Below are 13846 nucleotides of genomic sequence, written 5' to 3' on the forward strand. Positions count from 1 at the left end.
CCGCTCTCTTTTCTAAATGCACTTACTCAAAAAAACGATCTGCTGTTTTGCATGTGCAATAGTCTGGTTGGGATTAAAGGGTCTGGCTGGTGCTTATTCTGTGCAAAGTTCTTCAAGTCCTGTTTTATCTCATTCTTTATCCCCATGAAGACCTTTCTGATAACAGTTCTGAAATATACCTGCTTTCCAACTGTTAAACAAGGCGGCAGTCACCAATGACAAATCTGGGAAGGAAGGAGAGGGGAGAATTCCTCCTATCCTTGTCCATACACAGTTAAGTCATATGGAACTGTTTTCAAAAGCAATTTTTCCAACTCAAAAGTAATCATTTCCTCTTACTTTTAAAATACATGGCTTATATCTATTATAGCACTCATTAATCTGACATTTTAGTTATGTAAGCATCTATTTTTCCTACTGGACTGTATTCTTTGAGGGTAGGTATGTGTTATATTTATTTTAGAATATATTGTCTTTAACCTAGTGCTTTACATTTAGCAGGCTCAATAAATGTTAAACTGAATTATCATATCTCTGTGAATTATACCATTTTATTGCTGTAAAAATTAGCAGAAAAAGAAATATATGTCCCTAATTAGATAAAAGTGAACATAGGGAAATTAACTAATTTGTCTATAGTCCTGAAGCAAACCAGTGAAAGAACCAGGATCTAAAAAATAATTACCCTCATGCTAAGCATTATGATTTAAACGAAGTAGCTCCTAGTGTTTTTCTCATCATTGACTGGCTGAGCTTTTCATTTTTTATATGAATTTTAATATATATCTTCTTTGTCCTCTCTAGTCATATATATCTTGCAAATACACTAAAAAGCAGTATATTTTTGTTTCTAGTTTTAACAGAAATAAAATGTAAAAACTGGGGAAGTCTTGTCCCATGCAGAGGTCCTAGGTGGATACTAAGAAGTAAAAGAATCCACAGAACACTCAATCTTGGGTTCCATTCTGAGAACTGCCCACTCTGGGCAAAAGTAGATATGCTATTAGCTACTGCTTCGAATTCTGGTGGTATCAACTCTGGTAAAAGCTGAGTGAGGCAAAATGAGGGTAGTTTGTCTTCTGATTCTGTCTGTAGTTTGACAGATTCCCCCATAATACATTTTAATGATGGCATGAATCCTATGAAGATGAAATTTGTTTGGGTTTTGGAATTTAGACATATTAGTAACATGAAAACTTATAAAAAGTATCAAATAGGCAACTTGTTTCCAGTTTGCTCCTTCACAGTGGATGTTGTCTATGAGAAAATTAGTATTATGGCTTTTGTAACTAAGTATATAGGAGTAAAAAAGAAAAAGGTTGTCTTTTAAAACTTTTTTCAAAGAAATTCTACTTAAAGGTTCTTTTAACTTTTAAAAGATCAACCAGTTGAACTGTAAGATAACAGCAGTATTAATGGCTTCAGGGACTCATCTAATAGAATAACTTCAGAAATAAAATCTGTATATAATAATATAGTCCAGGGAATACTTACACTTTCACTCTGAAAAGGATTTAAGAAATTTCCCCCCATTTCGCCATCATCCCTCGGAGTGCCCGGTTGATTACTCAGGCTCATATTATTGGGAGAATTCTGTAAATAAGATTTAGAAAACAAGGCATTGTTGAAGATCTTAATTTCCCTCTTGCATTGTACTGTTTTAAAAACTGAATCTATAGCAGCATCTCTAAGGACAAAGCATACTTATAATTTTAATCTTAGACTTCTACCATGTATTCTAGTTCATTGTTTGCACTTTGACAAGAACAAATGGATTCCCAAATGAAAATTTAAAAACAAACAAAAACACACAAAATAACTTACCATAACTATTTTCTTAGTCTCAGAATCAATATTTATTCAATTTCTTACCCTCAGGTTATAGAGTTCTTAGAACTCTGGAGGATTTAAAAAACATTCCCAGCAGGGGGGTGATGAAGTAATATTACCCACTGATAAGGCATGATGGAACAATAACTCCCTTAGTGATTTCACTAATCAAACTTTAAAAGGTCACAGTTTTAATGAACATTTCCCTTTAGTTTTACATGCAGTTTACAGATAACACTATTTCAACTATTTTTTTATATGAACCATAAGGAATAAAGGAAGATAGTTAACAACTTTAGTTAAGAACAAGAGAGATACCTCAGGACTTGAGAATTTATTATGTACTCTAGAGGAAAAGGGGGCTCAAAAATAAACTGCTTTAGAATATCTGAGTTTAAGAGAGCAGATTTACTTTTAAGATAAAATGGCTGCTGTTAGCAGTCTAATCAGATACTAAGTTAGCAGCACATTGCTTCATATTCTATTTAAATTTGCTAGTCTCATTATTACTGTGCAATTTTAGTCATGTCAGGATATCTAATATTCCACAATGACAGGAAATATAGAATGATATTGGCATATAAAGCAAGTTTATACAGTATTATGACTGTGACTGCGTGTACCCTTTTAAGGTCCAATTTATTGACTTGTTAAAAAAAAAAAAACAACAAAAACTTCCGGGTTACACATTTTTATTTGTTATTTCAAATGGAAGAAAGATTTTAGATTGTTTCCCTAAGTCAATGCTATTTATATTGTTTTGGAATAAGTTTTCGATTTTTTTAAAGAAAATTGCTCAGAGGATTTTGACTTAACTACAAGTTATTTCACAAGCATTAAAATTTCATGAATGAGTTATTCCCAAAAGAATATGTGCTTTTTAAGAATATGGCTAAGCTGTAAAGCAGAGACAGGTAGATGAGCTGGTGGAAATCCACTTGTATCTTGTCTTGCTGTGCACCCCACAGGGAGGATCTAAGGAAAAGGAACCTCTGAAGTCCATAGGAGTTCCATATGCCAATAACCCCCAAGGACTCAGGAACCATACTTTAATAGCATAAAGAGGATTCTACTTTTTTTTTGATAAATTTTTCTCTTAAAATGTTAGTTTCCTAAGTATACAGAAAAGCAACTGTACTTTGAAATGAACATGAATATCTTGATTTCCTGGAAAAAAATTTAAGTAAAATTTAACCTTACTTATTAAAAATTTAAGTAAAATTTAAGTGCACTATTTTATAATTCATTGCTTATTAAAATCATTAATTAAATAACAAACTGTTCTTTGAAAACAGAAATGACAGTGGTGACTTAGCTCAAAAGGGAAACTGAATTTATATATATATCTATAAAAAATTGGCCGGGTGTGGTGGCTCACACCTGTAAATCTAGCACTTTGGGAGGCTGAGGCAGGAGGATCCCTCAAGGTCAGGAGTTCGAAACCAGCCTGAGCAAGTTCGAAACCCCCTGTCTCTACTAAAAAATAGAAAGAAATTAATTGGCCAACTAAAAATATATAGAAAAAACTAGCCAGGCATGGTGGCAAATGCTGGCAAAGTTCCAGCTACTCTGGAGGCTGAGGCAGGAGGATCACTTGAGCCCAGGAGTTGGAGGTTGCTGTGAGCTAGGCTGACACCACAGCACTCTAGCATGGGCAAACAGAGTGAGAGTCTGTCTCAAAAAAAAAAAAAAAATCATAAGATTTACCCCAAATCTGTAAGTCCTTTTGGTAAATGCAGACTTCTATCATTTTATACATAATGGAGAAACTGGTAATATCAGAATAAAACATAATCTAACATATACATAAGAAAATTTAAGGATATACTTGGAAGCTGCATATTTTATATAGTTAAATAAAAGAATGAAATAAGCCCTCTTCATGCTTGTGTAACATTCACAGCCCCTGTAGTACATGGGTGCCTTGAGAGAAACAGTATATCTCTGACTCAGTTGGGGTTCTTTAAATCTCTGCTGCACTTTTGCCATATATCATTTCTTGATTTATAATTCTGGAAGTGTAGCTAACTTCAAATCTGATTCCTGACTCGAAGTGTGGTTTTTAAAATATTTAGAATTTGAAAGAAACAATGCATTGTTAATATTAAAATACTTTCAGTGTTATTGTTTCTGTTTTCCATGCAATCTCTTCATAGCATGGTGGCTCAGCATTATATGCTTTTTTTTTTTTTTTTTTTTTTGGTGGTGGTGGGAGCATTTAAGGACTTTGAGAGGAAGATTAAGAGGACACATTCAACATATAAAACTGAGATAATATCAGATCTCTGAAACTTATTCCTATCCAGCTTACTGGACCATGCTTGAAAAGCTCGAAGTGATAGGACAATATATTAATGTATATATATTTTTACCTTGAGTAATCTTTGAAAAATGTGAAAACAACAAAAGCTTTTTAATGGAGAGTCTCACGGAAATTGTGCTGTCCATAATCACTGAGTGACATGACAGTGATACAGGCTGTACAAGCTAAATATTGGTATAAGCAAAGACAGTGGTACTACAACCCAGCCCAGAACAGGCTATGAAGGTAGGTGTCAATGAACTGCATGTATCCTTCGTTTAACTGCAGCCACATTTGTGTTCAGGGTCTCCAGCAGGTTTTATCATCAAGGCAAGAATATAATGTACAAAAAGGATTTAGGTGGTCAAAAAGAAACTCAAATTGCATGAGGAAATAATCAGGGAATAAAGAGTACAAAAGAATATAAGAGTCCTTTCAGTTATATTAGGCATGTTGGTTACATTTCTTATTTCAGTTAATGTCTACTTTATTCCCTACTTTAAGAATTTAGCTTGAAAAAATATAGTTAGGATTATAAGGATTCCATCTTTAAGGGATTTTATTATATTCTCAATTACCTTTTCTTCAAGCTGGGAAGTTTTTAAGCTATGATGTCATATGTGAATTTTATACACGCACACACACACCCACATACACACATACAAACACATATAATACATCACACACACAATTTTCTCTGGCTGCCATGTTTAACTCTCTTAGACTCCCTGGTCTCTGATTTTATCTTGTAAGTATTCTTCCATATCTTCTCTTAATTAGTAAATTATTGTCCCTTCTTCTATCATCAGAAATTGTTCCAAACTATTAAAATTTAAATTTTTAAAAATTCAAATTAAAGAATAACACTTGTAGAAAATTTGATTCTGCTTATAATTAGAATAAAATAACATTATTCTAAGCCCTTTGGTAGTGGATTTTGAATTGATTTCTCACAGGTTGCCAATAATGAATTTTATAGAATATTGTTTTGACTCTGGTAGCCTCCAAAAAGAACAAACCGCCAGCTGCTCTCCCAATGGGTACAACTGAGCTAGCACTCAGGCCAGCACCCCTGAGATGACAGCAGAGATCTACAGTTTTCAGTTAGCTTCCTTGTGAACAGTGTGGAATCTCTAACTGGAACCAAGGTCAGAAACCTTCAGGTTGAAAAGATTCCTATGGTAATTTATTAAACATGATATGATCAGGTCTTGCCCTCTCATATGATTTTTTTTTAAACTCAAAAATATAAATGTGAAATATCTTAATGTGAACTTCAGAATTTCTTTAGTTGCTTTCCCTCTAACAAAACAAATAATATGCTTTTCTTTACCCCCAATTTCTAAAACAACTCCAAAGAAAAATATTTTTGTCCCATTGATTAAATAGGTTACTCCTAAGTTGAAAAAGAAATGGAAGGAATTTCAAATTTCATTTAAAAAGAATTCTAAACTAAAGATAAATTCTCCATTTTGAGAAAGATGTATATGAGTTTTACTAGGTAATCCTTAACTGAGCAAGAAATAATTTTGCAATTCCATTTGAAACTTGGAATGCATTTTATCACTGAAACAGTGCTGTTAAAGTGCATTTGATAGTGAGAGTTCCTAGCCTTGCCAACAAAAGATTGTATAACTAATGAAAAGGAAGATATTTAGTGTCTGTAGTACTTCATAGCCCTTAGCACATGTTGACACTTGATTCTAAACAATTTTCTGAAGTAGCCAGGGAATGAACTACAAGCTTCAGTTTACAGCTAAGGAAACTAAGACTATGAGAGATTCAGTACCATGTTCCCACAATTTTTATTTCTTCTTTTTGGTTTTGTTTTTTCTTTTGAGACAGAATCTTGCTCTGCTGCCCAGGCTAGAGTGCTGTGGTGTCAGCCTAACTCACAGCAACCTCATGTTCCCACAATTTTTAACTACTGTAGTAGAACCAGGGTTTCTGATTCACGATTCAGTATTCTTTATCTATCTTACATATAAAATAGATAAAATAGAGTATATATTTTATAAAATAAAAAAGTAGAAAAAGAATTGAAGCACCAATAAACAATATTTAAAAACAGAGTAAGAAGTTTTTGAAAAAATATGCAATACTGGTGCTTGACCAAACACAACTTTAACTGGAGAACTGGGAAAATGTAGCTAGAGACCTAAAAGGAATTTTGAACAAAATTACTAAGCAGTAATGGTTAAGGCTGCCTTTTGATTCACAAACAAGAATAACTGGAAAAAATAGGATGAAAATGAATGAGCCCGGGAAAAATAAAAGGGAGGAGAAATAATCTTGAGATAGCTGGACATATGTTAGAAAAGGAAGAAGGGTCAGATGTGGAGGCAGTTACTGCATACCTCAGTGTAAAAGACTGAAAAAATTAGTCTGTGAGTGGACAGAGGCAGGGAGAAAAAGGACTGGAGAAGGGTGGTATACAATGCACATGTTGCTGCTGCTGGGAGAAAAAGCAGCAATAGTGCAACGAACAATAGTGCTACCATCACCCAGGGGAACCAGGCTAGAAGCCAGAGCCCACGGACCCACAGCAGAGGCAGGGTAGAAATAAGCCGTGTAGGAACTCAGTTGAAGGCAGGTGCAACTACTTAATGCGAGTACATTGTTAAGTGGCACTTGTGTATCACTTGCGGGATAAAACTTACATTAATTTAAAGGTATATGAACTTTGCTTTGTAAAAGTTTTTCCTTATCATATTTGTTTGGTTTCCTCAGTTACACTGAAATTTCTTGAGGGTGAAGACCATATCTTATTTATCTCTGGACTTTTAGAGCCCAGCATAATGCCTTGGTGCATTAAGGTTTACTGAATGAATGAAGGAACTTTTGCCCAAGCAGAAACCAGTTGAGGGCAGAGAACATGTTTGTAGTTAATGTTTGTATTAAAGAAGTCTTTTTTATCCCTCCACAAGGCAATACCCAGCACACAAAAGTACACAATGGGTGGTGAATTAATGCTTAGAGAATAAGCAATACATCATCAGGCAAGAGAATGTTGTGTGCAGTGGGCATAGTATAGTGGAAAACCTTGTATTGGAGAATAGGAATGGGAAAATGAGCACAGAAGGAATAGCAATAGATCTGACATGGTAGCAGAGTAAAAGATGGTATTTAATTCATTGTGACTCTATTTACAATTTTTAAAGTGCTTTATAAATTAAATAGTACTTTCCTATATAGAATTTTGTTTAAATCTATCTAATGTACAAGGGTATAGGTTATTAGTGAAAATTTTAGAGAAGATGGCCTGAAGCAATCTGATAATCCCACTTTTGTGTAATTAAGGGTCATCTCTAGATATGAGAACATGCTTCTCAACTATGACATTAGAAATTCCACTGGTGACCACTAAGTACAATTCAGCTAATTCAATTTTTAGAAATACCTGAGACAGACAATGCAATTACGGTTATCTGACTTGCAAGGGTGCTTCTAAGAGAGAAGGCTCTGATAAAGTTATACTGGAAATGTTATTTTGAAAACAGGCTTTATGAATACTATTTCACAGAGGTAAGCTGGTGCCCATTATAAATATGTATGTATTTTTAGAAAAGAAAAAGATCTCTCTGATTATTGCTAAACACAGATATGCAAAGTGCCTGCAAAATTTGTGAGGCCAAGCAGCTATCCCTATTACAAGTATATGCCAGAATACCAATTACACTGTTTTTCTTTTAGCTTGAAGTCTTAATTTAAAATGTTTTGTAGCTCAATCTTATTTTATCTTCCTTCACATTAGGAATTTTACATTATTACACATGAATATAAATTAGAAATAGAATTAAAAACAAAGTCATTCTTTAACAAATTTCTCTATTTACTGATACAAAGCAGATCTCTAAGAAAGTCCTTCTAGTGGCAGGTAATAATTAATTCTTATCAATCATTCTAAATATATTTACTTGCAGAGAATTATTTTAAATTCATCATGACCTGAAAAGTATTTAACTATTATTCTTCAAAAAATATAAGGCATTTAAGGAAAGGATTAATTTTAGATATTACTACTAAAGGAGAAAAAATGCAGACACATACTAATAGAAGGCTCGCTTTCCTACTCATACTAATGTAATTTTTCTCTAATTATTTTCTTACTTTATTTTGGAGACTTCAGTAATAACTGTGGAAATCAACATTGCCTAATGAAGGTTTGAAAGACCAACTGGATGTATAAATTGAATGTCCTTATGACATATAATAACCACTTTTTCAAATTTACCTCTCCTCACATTGCTTTAGAGATCTTTACATTTTCCAAAGAGTATCTAAACTCTGTCAGTTTGCTTTATAAATGTGTAACATCATAATATGATTAAACTGGTTATTACTTTGATATCAATTAATGTATATAATATGTCCTATAAATGAATTTTAGCATGTTTAGAAACATTCTTAAAAGGCTTATTTTACTCTTTCCTATAGATTATATACATTAATATTTTAACTTCCAATTAATTATACTTGACCTTCTACTTTCAAACCCTTGTTCAAGAACAGAATTCATAAAGTTACTCTAACAATTTTAATGAGAGTTCCATGTGAAATAAAATACAGATTAAAAACAACACAGAGGATACATAGTACTCACCTTGGAAATACTGTCCATATCTCCTGAGCCTGAAGCAAAATATGAAAAGAAAGCCTTATTAATATTTCAGTTAGAAATTAAGTACTATTTTAATTGAAATAAGTGCAGTACATTACATGTATTTTCCAGTGTGTAGCTCCTGAGTTTTTAATCTTAAAAAACATCCCTATTCTTTTATACTGGAGAGTAAGTATCATCTGATGGCAAATGTAAGGAATTCTACCTCTAGTTCCCAATCATTTATTTTTTTCTTAATATAAGAATAAAGAAAATCATGGTTTTTATAGATTCCTAAATGTAAAATATTAGAAAGATCATTTGTATATCCTACCTAATTAAAAATTTAAAAATGTATATACAATGTATATAGAGATCTCTACATATATTTTCTGAAAATGCTGTAAATCTTATAAAATATAAAATGAATACCTGCAACAATATTTGACAATATTCTGAACCATTTTTATCATAATAACTCAAAGCTAAGTATTGTTAATAATATTAAAAAGCTGACAGTAATCAATATTTATGGCAATCCATCAGAACTAAAAATGTCTTCAAAATATATTTTTGATTCTTGGGAGAAATGAACATAAAATATTAATTTTTCTTACGTAAGCAATAGTAGATTCATACATTAAGTAACAAAGAACAATAATCAGATCTTTGCCACAATGTTAGCTTTATTTTAAACTATTTTAAATAATTAATTTTCCTAGAATAAACATATTATAAGATCATAACAGTACAGTATTCAGTCAACATCACAAATAAAGTTAAGGCTTATTAACATAATTAATTTACAAATAAATAACATAACAAATTATTAAATACTGAACACATATATGCAATTATGAATATATATATATAAATACATACAGTAATGTTCGTTATAGAAAGTAATGAGGTAGATGCCAAGCATATGTGAAACTCTTCTGAAAATTGTGTTCTAGTGAATAACTGAGATCATTCTAACTATGGCCAAGTGCTATCTTTTTGTAAATAATTCTACAAATAAAAGATTGGAGAGGAAATTATTTTGCAATAAATTGGAAAATAAAATTCTAGAATGGTGTTGTCCAATGGAACGTTGTGTGACGATGGAATTGTTTCTGTGATGTCTGTTAAGGTGATTGTTAGCTACATGTGGCTGTTGTGCACCTGGTATGTGGCAGTGCAACTGAAAAACCGAATTTTAAATTTTATTTAATTTTAAAATTAAATAGCCACACCTGGCTAGAGGCTAATGTAATTGGACAACACAAATCAAGACTTTGAAACCTAGGCAAAATAAGATGGATCCTTAAAAGCACTTAAGTCTCTTAATGTGGTGCAAATAATTTCTTCATTATTGAAGTTACACAGATTTTTGGGGTACCAGAAGGGGGCATTTCCTAACTTTGAGAGGGGGAGTGAAATCTATATATACACTAAATTATATATAACCTAAATTACTTATGGGCATATTTTCTCCAATTTCAGTAAAAGATGAACCCTTTCCAAAAGAAAAAAAAAGTATCACAATCCATCCACCAGCATTGTTAACTTTTATATTAGTTTATGATCATGTTATTTAAACATAGTCAAACATAAAATGTCTTTTTTTGGTTTTGCATTTGGCCTGCCTATAAATATAGTGTGCTGTGTGACCTGGTCAATTTTATACCACATGTCTTTATTTCTCACTGTTGTACAACTTTTTATTCACCTTGCAAATATTTGGCTTCACTTGCTAACAAGGCATCATTTATGAAGTATTTTCGTAACCATTTAGTCACATACTAGAAATGATCTTTATCAAGAAGACAACACAGGCAGTGTTTTCTCACAAGAGAATTATTCAGACTATCCAGAATATGATTACCAATTTTATTTTAAAAAGGAGATGAATATTAAAATACAAAAACAAAATTAAGAAATTCTTGCAGAGAACTGAAGTTCTTCTGAGACTGTGTCCATAGACTTCTGGAGACAAACTAGCTGGAAGGGTATTGCAGTCCTCCAGGTTAGGCATGCATGATACACGCCCAAAGCAGCAATGTCTCCTTTTATTATAAAACACCGGGTTTGATAAGTTAAATACTTGTAAATATGAGCTAGAACAATACTCACACTTCTGATTTTCAAATGACCTCTAGTTATAATAACCCATATAAGTAGATTAAACTATCAGTCTGATGTAAAAGTTGAAGCATTTCAAAATGAGCATGTAGAAGCTGAAGCATTTCATAATATCTACTATACAGAATTAAGATTTTGTTTTGAATTTACTCTAAGCATCAAATTTAAAATCCTTACCTAAAGAGCCATTCATGTGATGTGATTCCATTCCTCCTAATCCACCCATGGGGCCATCTGACCCAGGGCCCATTGGAAACTATTTTAAAAATGAAGAAAATTACTATAATCATGCTGAAAACAATTATTTATCTCAATGTTACAATATCTATATTTAATGTTACAAGACACAGACATAACTTATTTCCATTTCAAGTTATGGAAATTTTTTACTTGTTTTTTTTCAGCCTTATAGATTCTCTAACCGGACTGCCCCAATTCTCTCCTTTCATCTTTTCTATGTTCCAAATGTTTACGTTATCCCTCACTCATTTCTACATTTTTCTTCTTCAGATATCATAAACTAGTGCAAATGAGATGAACATTCTCTTCTATGATAATGACAAATTTTCTATTAAAACTCAAAGGTGGTTCTTAAGAAGCTGCTAAATGCATTGGTTCATTAATAAGAATTATTCAACATCATTATGCTAACATTAACATCTTTCTTAACAGACAATCTATCTTTGTTCAAATTGACATAATAAATAATTTCATCTTACAGGTTAAATACATTTAGCTCCTTGGGGATAGCTGAATATAGTTAATTCTTGGCAGTCTCAACTATGTCAGTTCAATAACAGGCAGACATTCTACAGCAGTTCTATTTAACATTTTTTTTAAAGCAGTGGAATTTTTGGTTGTCTTTTTGTTCAGGTGAAATCTTACATTAGAAGTCTGGTACAAGCTAGATGTGACTAGATGTGCTATGATAGAGCTGGTGTTGGAGAGCCCATGGCCTGAATACTTTTGAGAAAATCTGGAGCCCAGTTTGAAGACAATCTATAATTACCTTACATTTACAGTTAAGACAGCCTAGTGAAACCACTTTCTCTTAATATTTCCCATACTAAAAGCATTTCTATCATGTTGTATGGAGCAGAATACTGAATGTTTTGTTTATTTGTTTGTGTGTGTATGTGTATAGATAGAGTGGTGGTGGTTACTAATCATGATGGCTTTTGGGAAAAATACCTGCCTACCCTGGAAATGATGGTCTTCCATCACTGTGAGCATACAAACCACGTGTTTATAAATTTTCCAGGAGAATGCCATTTTTTGCTTCATAACATTGAGGATCTAAAAGCACATGGATCGATTTTCAGTAAATAATCTGGAATATATATAAATGCCTCACTGGTAAGTCAAAGAGATTGACTTTCAACTTATTACTGTTATTTGGCTTTTATCAAAAGCATAGTTTAGATCTGGCATGAGAAACTGGTGCTGATAAGCCCAATAGCCTGTGAACTTAATTTGGTTTGGTCCTTTTATCTGGCCCCCACAGTTGTTTTAAAGACACTAAAACTACAGTTATGTTTGGTCAGTTTAGCACATAACATACATATCTTCTGATTTTTTTTATTTCAGCTACCCTATATACATAACTATATGTATATTAACTATAATCAGTTATAGATATTTTTGTTACATATAGGCCTTATATCATAGAAAAATATTTTCCTGTGAGCTTTTGTGAAAAAATCATGACCATATACTTTATTAAGAACACACAAATTCTTCCCGTATAACTGCCTCAACTCCATATTTTAACTCTAGATTTCATATTAAAAAAACCCCACCATATTCAATTTCCTAATTTATTTTCAAGTTTATCATAATTAAAAAAAATCACAATGAAGAAAATTTAATGATGCCAAAAATGAGGTTAACATAAATGATTATACATAACCTGTCAGTTTCAAGTAGTCAGTAAAATTATTGAGATAAAATGACACTAAAATTCTAAAATTGGTTAAGTTCAGTTTTACATTTAAATTATATTGATATAATATATATGTTAAATATTATGTATTATTTTTTTAACCCGTAGCATAGAAATAATTAGATTTTTCTGACATCCAATAAGCTCCTGGCTAATAAAATATGATGTTTAAACAATATCCAGGAAATGGAATATACTCAGAGTTTGAAAGTCTTCAAATACATCCCCAAAATAAAAAAAAAAAGCATATTTACATTAGGCCTGTTAGGTCCAGGAGGTACTGCATTCATTAAAGTATACATGTTATCTCCAGAGTTGGTTGAATCTGAAACAAAATATTACTTAATTAACATCTTTCTCTAGAATCTATACCCAAGTCATCACAAAGTAATAATCAAAGATGATCTGGATACATACACATATTCATAGCTGTAACACTTGAAATTGTCATTATTAATGTTCAGAAACAAATACCTGGCAGTCATTTTCTGACTCAAAAATTATCATTCTGAGTTTATAACTTAGCTATTCAAGAGGAATAATCACTTCAATAATTCAGGTAAAAGAAATATTACTTCAAAAGTCTAAAAATATTGCAGTAACGTTTTTCTTCTTTAAAAGACAGATACTTTTTGACTTCTCTAAGCAAATTATGTGTACACATTGATAACAAAAATGTCTTAAAATTCAGATTCAGTAACTTTTCAGTTTTCACTCTTTCCTGAGGTTTTCTATATACAAATTTAAAAACTAGTTTTTTAGTTAATAATTTTTACTGAAAAATTGTTTTCTTAGTGAAAGCTGGTGAAATATCCTGGCTTAATCCCAAAAGAAAGAGCTTAGAGCAAGACTATACAAATGAAATGAAAAATTCTCTTGCTTCAACTAAATACCAGCTTCCTCCAGCACAACTTCTCATAATTTTTTCACTCATTTTTTTCTTGATATGTTAAAATAAAAATATCTGTAGTGTATATGCATATATACAACATTATATAGTATGTAAAAAAATTTACACATCATGCCTATTAGCTAATTCTAATTAAGT

General features: G+C 31.9%; 1 protein-coding gene across 5 annotated transcripts in view; it reads right to left on the reverse strand.

Moving 5' to 3' along the window:
* SSBP2 (single stranded DNA binding protein 2) overlaps positions 1-13846 on the reverse strand; it is a 277732-nt gene that overhangs the window by 5676 nt on the left and 258210 nt on the right. For all 5 annotated transcript variants that reach the window (XM_012784369.3, XM_012784370.3, XM_012784367.3 and 2 more), the window contains 4 exons: positions 13053-13123; positions 11034-11112; positions 8736-8764; positions 1495-1593 (listed from right to left, as the gene is read on the reverse strand). In XM_012784369.3, coding sequence (XP_012639823.1) covers positions 1495-1593; positions 8736-8764; positions 11034-11112; positions 13053-13123 — 278 coding nt within the window. The remainder of the gene's footprint in view (positions 1-1494; positions 1594-8735; positions 8765-11033; positions 11113-13052; positions 13124-13846) is intronic.

This window comes from Microcebus murinus, chromosome 11 (genome assembly GCF_040939455.1).
Source record: "Microcebus murinus isolate Inina chromosome 11, M.murinus_Inina_mat1.0, whole genome shotgun sequence".
Taxonomy (NCBI): domain Eukaryota; kingdom Metazoa; phylum Chordata; class Mammalia; order Primates; family Cheirogaleidae; genus Microcebus; species Microcebus murinus.